Consider the following 14,414-nt stretch of genomic DNA (forward strand, 5'->3'; position numbering starts at 1 on the left):
TGTAATCAATACATATTATGTAGCATATATTGTATAAACATAACTTTGTTCACTTGTTTTTTCTAAAAGAATTAAGTACTTTATCTGCTGCAGCCAGTCCATGCATTACTTATAGTTCTACTAATAAACAGTAAGCCCTCTAAAGAAAGGCACAGCCCAACAGTTGTTTATTTCAATTTATGCAAGACTCCCTTTAAGCTGTGTTATTGATTTATTTATGCCCTTTTTCTACATCCATTTTTATTTGTGTACAGATTTCCACAGCCCGTTGTCTTGACATTTTTGAATACTTGCTGCTATCTTGAACTACTGGTGTTGTTCACTCAACTATACAGTGTTACCATGAGAAACATTATTAATATAGTGCTTATTGTGAGATATTTGTTTTGGGTTTATTTTTATTTATTATTTTGGTTTTCTTTCTTTCTTTTGTTTTTCCTTTCTGAAAGCCACGTGAAATGAAGTTCGTACGTTAAAGAGTGAGCCCGTCTGTAATAGTATTAAGGCGCTTGAATGTCTCTTGGTTGTTGTCGTTTTTAATGATAGTAAGCACCAAACTGTACAGTACAGTACACCCAGTGAAAAGAAGACCTATCTAAGTGTTTGAGAGTCACTACTTGGCCTTTTTTGTTTTTAGCTCCACCTGCTCGCGTTTGAGGATCAGAGTCCATTTTCAAGCAAACACAGGCCAGGTTGACGGAAATGGGCAAGTGCAATGCATGCAGAGATTCCTTACACTGAAATGCTCCAATGATTCTTACTATTGTGCCCAATTTTGATTGCTGATACCAAGTAATCACCTTACTATGATTCCTTTTCACGGACTGATATGGAACCCTCGGTATCATTTCCAGAATAGTTTACAGAAGCTGTTGGTTTTGTGTGTCTTCTAAAAACAGTGGCCATTATATGAGTGCCATACTATATTGATATGGTAAGATACGGTGTACCTTGGAAATCACTGTAGTGCTATATTTGCATTGATATTGTCATTGAAAATAAATTTTATATAATGAACTTTACACAACAAACACATGTTGTTTTCATGTTTTCACGCCACATTCTGTTGTGTCTTCGTGCATGTGATAATCCAGTCAGCTCTTTAAGATAACGCATACACGTAATAGCCATTTGACTCAGTAACCCTTGACGTGTCCTTTATCATTTGGATTTAACAGGGATTTCACATTTTAACCTCAGCTATGTGAAAATGAAAGCACACCCTCTTTCAGTTCTAAGGTGTATCAGGACATTTAAATAATCATCTGGTCCTTACAAAGTTCTACAAGTATGTAAAAAGTGTGGACATACTGAGTGTGTCCACACTGCACAGTGTTATTATTTCATTTTTAACAAAATTAAGCTAAAATGTCAATCCAAAGGGAGTATGTGAAAAACTAAGTACTCCCTTACTGTTTTCATACTGATTATGAAGATAAGTAGCAGCCAGCTGCTGCTAATCGGATGCACTTCATTAACTGATCATGATCAAGTGTGAGCTCCTCTGTAAAAGCAGAGGTTTTGGTAGTTTGGAGCATTAAACCACAGGGCCTCTGGAATGACAGAGGCTCTGTGTCCTTTGACAGAGGACTGTCACGGACCGCCAGGGCAGACCGTGTGGAGTGAGTGGAGGACCCAAGAGCAAACAGAGGTGAGGACACAAAACCGGACTTAACAGAAGGCGAGCCTTTATTTAGGGCCGAAAACTTAAGGAACAAGGCAGCAAAGCAACTGAGGGAAAACCTGAACATAGACTGGGAAAACTATGGCTAAACAAAGTACAAACTAGGACTAGTTAAGGCTGGGAAACTATGACAAGGGGTAGGGGAGATAACACAGACGACGCGACACAGACTGTATGAAACACAGAGACTAAATACACATGAGGGATGATCAGGGGAAGTGGATGCACACGGGGAACACAGGTGACACTGATAATCATAACAAGACACGGCAGGAGTGAACGTAACACTGATGGGAGATGGGCAAAGTAAAACAGGAAGTACACAGAGGTTCAAACAGGAGGAGAGAGAGCACGGGGAGAACGCAGACATAACGGGCTGGGGAAAACATAGAATAAAACACAAAGAGAGACGAGGGCTCATAAATACACAGAGGGGCACACAGGGGGTAAGAGTCACGAAGGGAAAACACATAAGGAACAACGTAACAGATCAACCCAGGAAGCATGGCCTAAATAAAGAACAAAATACAAAAATACATGAAAACTAAGAATACTGGGCCCACATGGCCCAGGACCATGACAAGGACATCATTCCAAAGTGGACATATAGGGTTGCACTTCACTGTGCTTAGCAAAACTAAACACAGCAAATCAGCACAAACACCTCATACCAACTGTCAAGCATGGCACTGAACAAGTAATGATTTGGGCAGCTACAGGACCTGGGCACCTTGCAGTTGTCGAGTTGACTCAACTCATCTTTATAACAAAGTATTCTAGAGTCAAATGTGAGGTCATCTATCTGACAGCTAAAGGTTGGCCCAAACTGGATCTCATAACAAGACAATGGTCCTAATCACGGCAATGAATCTAAAGCAAACGAAAAGAACCAAAGTGTTGCAATGGCCCAAATCTAGACATCAGGATGACTAAAATGCTGTGGTGGTACTTTAAGAGAGCGCACAAACCTCAATGAACTGAAGCAATGTAAAGAACAGCAGTCCAAAGGTGTCCACATGAATGTAAATAACTGATAAAAATCATACAGAAAACAGTTAATTCAAGTTATTGCTGCTAAAGGTGTTTATAATAAACCATAGAATTGTGAATTTTGCTTAGTTTTAAATGCAATACTTCTGCAATATTGCTTAATTTTTGTTAAATAATTAAAGACAATGCGTAATATGTATGTTGTTCAATCTGTGGTTCTATTTGGCTAATTTAAGAACCTCGTAAGCTCCAGATTCTAATAAGTTATACGGAAATATTTAGAACTGAAAGTGGGTGACTGTATATTTTTGATGTGTAAACGATGTTAATAATGTATATATAGGGTTTAATGTAATTTCTATGTTATCCTTTCAAAAAGCCTCATTCTCATTTACTGCTGTTTTTAAAAGGAAAAAAAAAATTCTCCAAGGCTTTCCTGACATAACTTGATTCAAAAATAAATAAAAGCCTGAATGGGACATAAATTAGTCACCTCAAGCGGACAGTGAATTCACCAACAGAGACACTTTACGGTCCATGAGGGATTATTAAAATTATTCTGTTGATTTTTCTTTGGATACGTGACGTCAAGAACCACTTAGCCAATAAAGGGATGCTCTAAGCCACCAAGCGATTTGCTCTGAGGCTTGTCTCTCGTGCATCAGGAGTGAGGATCCCGAGCAGGTGATTGGTCAGGCGGGTGGAGTAGGCGGGAGCTGCTGTGGATCGCGGCATGCGGGAGGAGGGTTAAGGCCTGCGCCGGTGCGTGCGTGTTAGGATGTATGTGTGGAGAGCGGTGTGGCGCTTGTAGAGGGAGGCGGAGGGAGTGCTTTACCGCAGTATCACTACATTTCTGCACCACTCATCAAAACTCTGCGGCATGCAGACAAGAGCTGGGGGGGAGGGCAGTCACTAGGTCTGTTCTGAGTGTGAAACTGCTACCTCTTCTGTTGGCCTACCAGTCCTTCATATAATCTAGGCTACAGCAGTGCTTTTACTTTATTTATTTTCATGCGGGCTCGTTGAGTGTTTAAGTCGACTTCTTTAATGCCGGTCTTCTTCCTGTAGGAGCAGTGATACGGCAGGGCTCTCTCTCTCCTTCTCTCTCCATCCCTCTTGTTCTCTGCTGTCAGGGCAAAGTGCTTCAGCCCGGCGCTCAGTGTCATCAGGCCGCTTTTAGTTGAGCTTTGGAGCAGTTCGTTAGAAAATGGCAAAGGATGGAGAAAAAAGCGATTGGAAGGAGTTTCTATGGAACCCGAGGACGAGGGAGTTTCTGGGCAGAACGGCGAGCAGCTGGGGTAAGTGCTGTCCAGCTACGGCAATGCAGCAAACAGGGTCCCCCGGCTCTATAACAGGTCTCTGGCACAGTGGTTTCCCCCCCCCTAAAGGTTCGCTAAGATGCTGTAAGAGAGAAATGAGCGTGTGTAACCATGACATGAATTTCGACCCTGCTTGAAGTTAGGCGGTAATTTCCTTCAGGCGATGAGATGGATGTCGCTGTCCACTACAGGTTGGTGCTGAAATCTGACTGCGGCACCGCTCCTGTGGAAGCCAGCCGAACCCCCCCACCCCACCCACCCACCCCACCCCAACTCCTGTCTACTTTATTAATTTAATGTATTTTTTCTACAATGCTTTCCCTGCGCATTGCGCCCAGCATAAGGGATGAGGCATTTGGTTTTATTTTACATTTGGATAAACCTGATTACAGCAGCATTGCTGAAAATAAAAAGGCTCCACTTTCTTGTAAAGTGCATGTAATCGATTCTTCTCTTCTGAAGAGTGATTTAGTTATAACTATGACTTTCATTCTGCTGCAGAGAAGACTTTTTCTAGGAAAGCGGCTTACTGAAGTTGTACAGAGATTTGTTTGCATGCCCGTGGCTTCATCAAGTGTGTGTGCAACATGATGTCATTTATTTCCAGGCTTTTCCCCTGAGATGCTGAGCGACGATCAGGTCAAATCCTCTTTTTAACACCGTAGTGTTGCCATATACTGACACATTTTCTGCTATACAAAGACCCTGCAACTAGTTCAAAGATTCATGAGATGACAGGGCGCATATGGCTCTGTTCTAATGACATTGGAGCATGTTTAATCTGGGTAAAGCCGAGGGCTAAATGCTATTTGTATCACCTCCAACTCGACCCCTCCCAGTGTGTGTAAATCAGTAAGGGATTTAATCCTAATCTAATGAGTTCATTGGCTGGAGAGGAAGGTATCAAATTCAGCGTGCTCTGGCAAAGTAAAACATTTTTAGGAACTTGGATTCATTTTCACATTTTCACTGAAGATCTGAGCTCAGAGACTTGAGTTTAGCACTCGAGGCTGAAACTGTGTTAAACGTAGTCTTTACTTTGAGTTTGAATTTTCTGATTATTTTTCATCAGTGCACATATATTATTCTTTCAGTGTGGGGCTGGGACTCATGGACTGTAGCTTCCTTAACTGGAATCCTCCCACAGTGTACAACTTAATCCAGTCCAATGTGCCCCAGGTGCTTTAAGGTCTGTTGGCCTTTTTAAGCTGCGCTCTCTGAGACTTAGTAATTAGGCTATTTCTGGAGTTAGAGACTACATGTAGGTCTGCTAAACATGGCTTTTCAGAGTAGCACTTTCTCATTCTTCTAATGCTGTACATACTGTACCATTACTTCCAATGTGCTGGCAACACGGCCTAATCTACTCGTGATACAGTTTCTTACGGCTTGCACTGAAGAGGGGTTTAAATGCAGGTTTCCAGTCTCTTTAAGGCATTAATGTGTTTCTGCAGCACAATGCACGTTCAAAGCATTAGATCAAAGACTTCTTTGAGGATGAGACGCAAAACACTTCCTTTTGTGTTCTGCTTTCTGTAAAGAGCTGTAATGATATGGAAATAACCTTGATAAAGGAGAGCAGTGCTGCAGGTTTGTTGTTACACATGCCACAAGCTGACACAGTGAAACATGGTCAGACAACTAGCTTGACTAATGAAGTGTTCTGGACCTCCCACTTCCAGAAACAAAGTCCACACTGCAACACAGGAAAAGAACCTCAAAGGGCCTCATGGTGACCAGAATCACGGTGCTCTTTGTTACTTTAACATTGTGTACGAGATAATTAGCAGTGTTTGCCGGTGAAAGAGCCACAGCTCAGAGCTATCCACGCTCTCGCCAGACCTTTTCATTTTTATTTCAGAGGTGCGTTTGATCAGCAAGTTGCAAAGCGATTAAACAGCATGTCCTCCCAATTAATTGTGAGAGAAAAAAGGGACACCTCCTGCCATTATTACCGAAGAAAGAACAGGGTAGTGGACCATCCGAGCCTGTCCTTTTGTTCTTTTCTTTCAATCACCGTCTGCATACAAAACCAGTGCGAAACAGAGACGCCTCACTGTCCATCATCAGCATGACTGAGAGGGCAGGCTGTAAACCCAACACCCTGTTTGCCAGGGGGGGAAGCCACCTTGCCTGCACGCTTGATCCCGTCTGGATGTGCGCACATTCATTCTCCCCCTGGGTGGTGTCATATTTGTGGTTAGCACAAAAATCCCCCCACCCCCTTGACGACAGAGACAAACACTTTGCCACTTTTGTTGGATCGTAGCGTCTCTCTTGCTGCGTTGCCTCCAGCATAGTTCATGGTCTGTGTATAATTAATAACTGAGCTTGTGTCTTTTCTGTGGTGTAGATGGGATGCTCATTGTCATCCCACTAAGGGATTCGTTTTTATTAGATTCTAAAACTTCAGGTACAGTCAGGCAAAAAATGCACACACAAGCTGTGCACACAAGCTGTAAATCATCAAGATACCCCTCTGCGATTGCCACCCCCCCTCCATCTCCCCTTGACATTTTGCCAGTCTGGCAGCGCAGGGAGACAAATGCGATGCTGAGCCTGCTGACTGAGGGAGTGAGCGCCACGCTGGGGGCCATCCAGCAGAGGTGCAGGGTCAAGGCACTCAGCTGCCTCCCAACAATGGCCTCAGGTGTCGATGCTTGAAATGTGGGATGCGTCACATACATGTTCTGTATGTGGATAGGAAGCAAACAGCTGCTTCAAATGTATCTGATGGTTCCAAGTTAGAAAGATCGCCTCAGAAATGGTTTATGAATTTGTTGATCTCACAAAATAACAATGAAAAGATGCCAAGTTAGGATCTCCATCTGAAATCTCAGTATTTTCGTCACAACAATGACAAAGTAAAGCATTAAAAACAAACTCTTCTTTATATCAAATGTAATTATCATTATCAATTTGCTCGTACACAGTTATTAATAAACCTAGTCCCCTGACTCTGTGGCTCAGTCTCCAGGGCATCCTTATTTTCTCTCTCCTGGTGTTGCCTTCTGTCATTCTTCCTTCCTTTCTGTGGACAGGACATATAATGAAGTTGGTCGTCAGCCACGAACTCCTGCGTGGTTAGGTTCAGTTTGTGTCATACTTATTTTTCAGTCCATGCAAAAACACAAAGAATTTAAGGATTAATGTGCAGCTTGTGTTTTGAGTTTATGTTGATAAAATAACATAAAAACCTGCAGTGGGCAGAAACATGGAAGGAAAAGCTCTGCCTGATCTGTACTAAGCACCTTCCACTGTACAGCCACTGGCATGTGTGCTAAAATGAGTCAGTATTGAGTTATGGCTTCACATATGATTCAAACCCTGCTCGCCCTGGTGGATGTCTTCTGCTTCACACATTGCACCACCGCTTCTTATATCCTACATGCACTTTGTGCTTTTTATGCTACCCTATAGTGCTTCCCTGTTATTCTTTTTAAAAGACCCATGATTGGACACCATCTCCTATTGTGGTCTAGATGATCTAAAGCCTTAAAATAGAGCCCTGGGGAGACTCTAGTTCTCTCTCAGACCACTTGCATTAGTTGCATTACAGTGAAAATGTGTTGCCTCCAGTTATTTTAACTTTAAACGATGATATTTTAAGCATTGCATCTAAAGGATGATTTCTTTCATGTGAGTGAGAGAGAAACAGAGGCAGATGTTGCAGATGCAGTGAAGCAATTTAACGAGGATTAACTGAAATCCCGTAGACATGTTTGGTTAGAGAGTGACGTAATAGACATGAACTACTCATCAATTCAGATGTGAGATTATTTGTTCTCATTAAGGGTTTGTGTGCTGCAATTATAATGAAATGGACTTTGCTGACTTGCAGATGTTAGTCTAATGGACTTTATGCATAATTCATAGATGTGCTGTGGTGTACAGCAGACTAAATAATGTAATCATAGCAAAAAAAAAAAGGATTAAAGGTTATTGGGGTTTTTTGCACAGTGTATCAAACATACATTTTCCATGCAATAAACACATAAACACAAATTATATTATCTTATATGTAGCCATTTATAGATGAAAATGTCTCAGTGATATCAATTTTGGGGCATATGATCAGATTATCTTTCTACAACATCAACTGACCAAATCTGATGATGAAGAAATAGTTTTTACACATTTTTCCAGTTGGGGAAGATGCTGTTTTGTAATATTTTAATATTCCATTTTTGTTACTATTGCTTATATTAATATGGCTCTATTTTCTCATTGTCTGCAGGCCTTATTTTTCTCTTCTATTTAATTTTCTACACCTGCCTCGCTGGCATGTTTGCTCTCACCATGTATGTCATGCTGCAGACCCTGGACGAACACAGACCAACCTGGCAAGACAGGCTCTCCACACCAGGTGCAGAAACTATAGATACAAGCTGCATGAACACAGATCATGGTCTGTGCACTGTGTCATGTACTCCCTGCTGTCTCTCTTGTCACTCTCAGGCTTGGTGATTAGACCTCGGGCAGATGACACCTTTGAAATAGTCTATACTAAAGAGGACACTGAGAGCTGGGACCTGTATGCCCAGACATTGGACAAATTCCTTCAACGTAAGTTTGGCTCTTGCCCTCTAAGACAGAATGTTATGACATACACAGATAATCTCTTTATAGTTAGCTGACAGGAGATCGTCTTGTACTGGGATCTTAGTTGATTATAAAGACAATTTCACCCCACACACACTCTCCTATTTTCCCTGCAGCCTACAATGATTCCCTCCAAGCCCAGAAAAATCACGAGTGCGCCCCAGACAAGTACTTCATCCAGGAGGACAGCGGTGAGGTGAAGAACAACCCGAAACGATCCTGTCAGTTCAACCGCACAGTCCTCCAGAGCTGCTCTGGAATCGATGACCGTTACTATGGATACCGAGAAGGCCAGCCATGCATCATCATCAAGCTGAATCGGGTATGAAAGGAAAAGAGAGGGGAGTGAAAGGGACTGGTGTTGCTAGGAGACATGGAGTGACTGAGACAACCAAACTGGTTGGAAATGATAAAAAGAAAAAAGTCACTATCATAATTAAACTGATTGGTTTTTGCATTTATCATCATTCACTTATGTTATATCGCCTAAAAATGAACAAAAAACGGTTTTCTTTATTTTCTCATCAGGTGATTGGTTTGCTGCCAGGAAAGGATAACCAGGCTCCGTATGTCACCTGTGCTGCAAAGGTAATCCCTTTTTGTCTTTCACAATCAGAGGCTTGACACAACAGTTTTATTCATAGCTATTGTGCCTCACGTCATCTGCAGTATTCCACCTGTCGTTTACCTCCATCTTCCTTTCTTAGCTATCATGAATTTCTTTTCAGGCTGTCTTGTCAGTCAAGCCAGTTGTTTTTATCGCTGCCCTTTTCTTTTCTCCATTGTGTTCCATTAATTTGTTCACTCGCAGAAATACAGAGTTGGCAAAGATCAATGGGTAAGAAAAAGTCCAGGACCCATGTTTGGTACAGTTTAGATCAGAGGTGTCAAACAAAAAGCCTTTGGACAAGAAGAGGTCTGCCAAAGGGCCCAGTTTCACCCACTGGGTGGTTTTACAAAGTGTGTAAAAATTGTGAGAGTATGATTAGTATTTTTGCACTTTTTACTATATTTAGGATTATATCTTGAGACATATCTGTCTTCATATGACTTAGTCTGCTATATCACACTGACATAAAGTAGTTTAGTAATTTGTACGATTTATGATGCGCGTGTTTGTAATAACAAAGTTGCTGAATGTAGAAAAAAATATTGTTGAAATTGGCTTTAAAAAATGTTATTTACATAGGATTCTACTTAACAGGTTATCTTAGTCACTATAAAATTTGACGCTGCGTTACCTTTCTCAGAGTTTGACTCCCCTGGTTTAGATAATATTTCTATATGATATATCTGTAGCAGTCGATCACATTGTTGTTTTGTATTTGCATTTTAGAACTAGATGGTAGATATGTAGGAGAAAGAAATTTAGAGAAAAGTAGACAAATAAAGCTCACCTCCACCTTATAAAGTGGAGATTATAGCTATATAACTGATGAAGCCGTTTCACCCCCTCAGAAAGATGACGCTGATAAAATTGGAGAGTTGATTTACTTTCCTCCAAATGGCACAATCAACCCTATGTACTTCCCTTACTACGGCAAGAAAGCGCAGGTAAGAATGTGGTTTAAATTAAAATATAATGTGCTGTAAACACGATAGCAGTAACTGTTAATAATTAATGTGTGTTTGTTTACAATTGCGCACACAGACCACAGAGTTAAACCTACTGGGTCCGCAGGTTTACGACGTCTTTGTTGACTGTTTTTGCAGGTGAACTACTCTCAGCCCTTGGTTGCAGTCAAGTTCCTCAACATTACTCACAATGAAGATGTGAACATTGAGTGCAAGATCAACGCCGAAAACATTCCCGTTGGAGGTGAAAGGGACAAGTTTGCTGGGCGAGTGTCTTTCAAGCTGAGGATCAACAGTAAAAACTAGGTTTACCCCCCTCCTCCAACCCCACCCTAACCCCCACCCCCACCAGCCTCATCCCCCAAAACATACTGTCTTCATTCTCAGCAACACTGCACATGCACAGAAAACAAAAATCACAGTATTCACACCCTTTTTAGGATTTGTTTACACCCCAAACCCTTTCCAACCTCACCCCCACCCTCCACCCCACACCTCTCCACAGATTTTTGTGGGAAATTCTTTGTCAGGTCACGTGGCGAGACGAGGTGAGAACCAAAAGGGTGCTAATCCTGTCATTATTTCTGTGAGCATTCACACACAGGTTATTTTCCATCAGTTAGTTTGAGGTGATGTCTATTTATACTGCATGACAAACTAGGGGGCTATAAAGGACGTGGACGTGTGTTTGCAGAGTTTGCAAGGATCAGCAACTTTACCACTGTACTGCTGCTCCCCACCCCCCGCCAACCCGCTGCCTCCTCATAGAGTATCCCTCTAGATATGAAGATCCACAAATTACAATACCGAGCGTGTATATCTACAGTATTTATACAGCATAATAATAGTAATCTTACATCAGTGCGTCTATTTTGTTGCACTTTAAAAGAATATTCCAACAAACAGGATTGATGCAGAGATGATGCCATTTGCATGTGCGTATTGTCTTAGTATGCTACAAAGGCAGGAGGCTCCTGTGTCCCACCTCTCGGCTGCTTACATCTGTAATAAGTTCAGCGACTGACCACCAGGAGGGACCACACCGTAATCTTTAAACCTGTGTTTTTAAAAAAAAAAAGTGATACAGTAAGATGACCCCCTGCCCCCAAAAAAAGAAGAACATGAGGTACACATTACAGGTAAAGAGGAGTAAAGAGTGCAGGAGATCGTGTGTTTTAGTTCATACTGTAGGTCGGGAAGTTGCATGCAATGTGCAATATTCATTAAGTGGCATGCATTATGAATGCCCGTATCCATTCATCAGATGACTTCTATTAAATAGTAATCATTTTGGATCATTTGATATTCACTCTCATTGTGAATGAGTAGCTTGTGAAACAGATGATATATATATATTTATATATGGGGGGGGTCATATAACACCTGAATTCTCAGTCGGTTACGGGGTAAACTGAACTCTAGCTTTGTGGATCCTGGACTGCAGTCCAATAAGATACCTGAATATCATGTGAAAATGACAAAATCGACCTCTGTTCTGCACGAGCACACAAACACACACAGACAAAATTCAATATCGCATTTTATTCCCAAAGTCAAACCTAGAATTTCTTGCGTTTCAGTTTTTAATATTAATATTCAATCGATGTTTAGAGGAGCTGTATTATTGAGTGTATTGCATCTATTTCACTTGTATCAGAAATAGATGCCATTGTAAAAAAAAAATGGTATTGTTTTGCACAGAAAGTGCGCTTTTATTCTTTTCTTTTTTTGTGAAGCTGACTTGAGTTTATTAATGCATTTCCAGTTTTGAAGGAAGTTGTTTGTTTTTTGTGTTTTGTTTTTTTGGGTAGTTTTCTTTTTTCTCATTCATTCTCATTTTCGTCACCTAAAGGATGCATCTGAGATACGAAAATGTACACTTTACCTCTTATTTTAAAAGACAGTCATTACTTTATTATTTTGAATGTTAGTTCAGTTTTGATTTGTAGGGCTGTAGCAAATTAAAAACAACATGAAGATTTACTCCATTGACCACAGAAGAAAGATATTTTTTTGTTAATTTGGTTCGATGTTGTTGTGTTCCCCGGTATTGTATGAATCATACTGAAGGAAAACCCATACTGATAACAAGACAATCAGTTTCAGCCTCTAAAAAAGTCAGACATGTTCCTGAGTTTAGTGCTTGAGCTGTTTACTAAGCATCCCTTAAATTATTGGCTTGAGAAATCTGTGGAGTCACACTTTTAAACTCAGGCACGTTACCTCTGCACAGCTCCAAAACTGTTAGATCAGTTAGACTGTGATCCTGCCATGTCACTGCAGCAAATATAGAACACGAGCATCTGTTCGCTCACATTAAGGTCTGGCTGATTATTAATTTGTTTTGGAAGGCTGTGTGTTTCTCTGTATGCCTGCAAATATTTTGCAGTGGTTTAAATAAGACTGCATCATCTGACAGAGAATGAAGGCAAGCCCATTAGATCCAAGGTGATTATCTGATCTATATTTGAAAGGTCATTTATAATGGATGATCAGCTCTAACAGTAATTTTTCATGAGTCCGCCACCCAGTTTGCATGCATTTCTCCTCTTGCACCGCTGCAACACTTACTTAATTTCAATGTAATCTCTTAATCTGGTCAGCTAATCCAGAGCAGGCACGCTGAACTTCTTTACCCCGCTCTGTTGCTCCTCCTCCTCGTGTCAGGCGGCCGGTTCAAGGTTTATTCATTTCTCATTTTGCTCACCACATTCACATTACACTTTGTTTAGTTTGAATCACATCACAACAAATAAAAGTGTTCCGCTTCACTGGCTAATCGGACACTCTTGTTTCACTCACGCATGTGAAGATGATTTCTTCAACCAAAGATCTACATGACAGTTAAAATTGAATTTCCACTTGTCTGACACATCCTCAGCAGTAGATCTGAGTAAGGATCCCATGCAGAGATACTGTAGGATCCAACTGGAGGGCTAAATACCCTGTGATAATAAAAAGGCCTCCTCTTATATAATAATAATACGCACAAAGGAACATGGTTCACCACGACATAACAGTGCCTCCTGGTGGACAGACAGTGTTGCTCCCCCAGTGTCACAGAATGTTATTTCCTGTTATCTCCATTTATCTGCTTTTTTTCCAGTGATAATTTGGAAATGTCTTTGAAAAGCAATATATTTATTTCTTGTGTGGCTATATGAATATTTACAGGAAAGGTTGTAACACAATCAGAGCGACGTGCATCAGAAACAGTAAGGAACAAAAGGGAAAGACTGCATATATGCCAGTGTGTGTTATTATGATGATGGAACCATTAAAAAAAAAGAATTGTTTTGTTTATAAAAGAGTATTTTGTTGTAAAGATGAGAGAATGCATTAGCCTGGAATATATCATGTGATAGGACGTACTAGATAGATTTTCAGAATAGTATTCAAGGAAACTTGAATAGATATGGATTTGAGTTTTTTTTTTTTTTCTTTGAATGTTTTTGTCATTTGAGTTTGTTTTACTGTTTTAAAACAAACCTATAATCAAAGCTTTCTGTCAGAGTTCTGACAACACTTTATCCACTGCAAAGGTTGGAGAAAGCCAACTGTTGGCTTTTAAGTAGAGATAACTACATGAATAAGTAAAAAACAATCTCATTGCCCCTTAATGTTAAACTGTATTACTGCTTAAGACTGGTATTATAAGCCAACAAGAAGGAAATTCAGTGAATTTGTTCAAACACTCTCTCCCTAACAGATGATAAATATTCTGGATCTTTGTTTTCTGCTCTAACTGTATGTATATTTTTGCTCATGTTTACTGCAAACCAAGATAGAGAAATGAATAAATGTTATTTAAGGGAACTCAAACTTCCTTTCGTGCCTGCTTCTCAGTCATCTTTCTGCTACTCTTTGCCAGTTTCATGGGCGGAGGGATTGATGTATTACTCATGATCAGGCATGTTCTAGAAACTAGGTGGAATAGCAGTGACCAACGTGTAGTTAAATATAGCATCACTTTCACAGTTGACAATAAAACAAGCCAGCTAGTGTTAAAAGTAGTTTTCGGATGAATGTAACTAATGAAACTAATATAATCTCATTCTCCATAATCCTCACAGGTAACCATATATTACTGTTTAAAACAGTAATATATGGTATATATAATATATGATGATTATATACAAAATAAACTTGATTTTCACAAAATGATTATGCCATCCATGTCACAGGTCACTTTGACTGTAGACAGGAGAAAAATGTGGATGCTTTATAAGTTGTACTTTCCCCCC

The 14,414-nt window shown here is 40.4% G+C and overlaps 2 protein-coding genes across 2 annotated transcripts in view; one reads left to right on the forward strand and one right to left on the reverse strand.

Moving 5' to 3' along the window:
• LOC308386962 (lysophosphatidic acid receptor 6) overlaps nucleotides 1-14,414 on the reverse strand; it is a 222,117-nt gene that overhangs the window by 156,493 nt on the left and 51,210 nt on the right. The window lies entirely within an intron of this gene.
• On the forward strand, nucleotides 3,448-14,245 carry atp1b2b (ATPase Na+/K+ transporting subunit beta 2b). Its single transcript, XM_080867290.1, has 7 exons — nucleotides 3,448-3,972; nucleotides 8,231-8,359; nucleotides 8,452-8,559; nucleotides 8,712-8,917; nucleotides 9,124-9,183; nucleotides 10,054-10,149; nucleotides 10,309-14,245. The coding sequence occupies exons 1-7, from the start codon at nucleotides 3,882-3,884 to the stop codon at nucleotides 10,474-10,476; spliced, it is 858 nt and encodes a 285-aa protein (XP_080723416.1). The 5' UTR covers nucleotides 3,448-3,881; the 3' UTR covers nucleotides 10,477-14,245.

This window comes from Rhamphochromis sp. 'chilingali', assembly GCF_963969265.1.
Source record: "Rhamphochromis sp. 'chilingali' genome assembly, chromosome: 19".
Classification (NCBI taxonomy): Eukaryota; Metazoa; Chordata; class Actinopteri; order Cichliformes; family Cichlidae; genus Rhamphochromis; species Rhamphochromis sp. 'chilingali'.

Bases quoted from the DNA above. Each gene is read 5' to 3' on its own strand.
- atp1b2b (XM_080867290.1), top strand. From the start codon at position 3,882: ATGGCAAAGGATGGAGAAAAAAGCGATTGGAAGGAGTTTCTATGGAAC. The intron at 8,918-9,123 runs GTATGAAAGGAA...TTTTCTCATCAG, and splicing joins TCATCATCAAGCTGAATCGG to GTGATTGGTTTGCTGCCAGG. The intron at 9,184-10,053 runs GTAATCCCTTTT...TCACCCCCTCAG, and splicing joins ATGTCACCTGTGCTGCAAAG to AAAGATGACGCTGATAAAAT.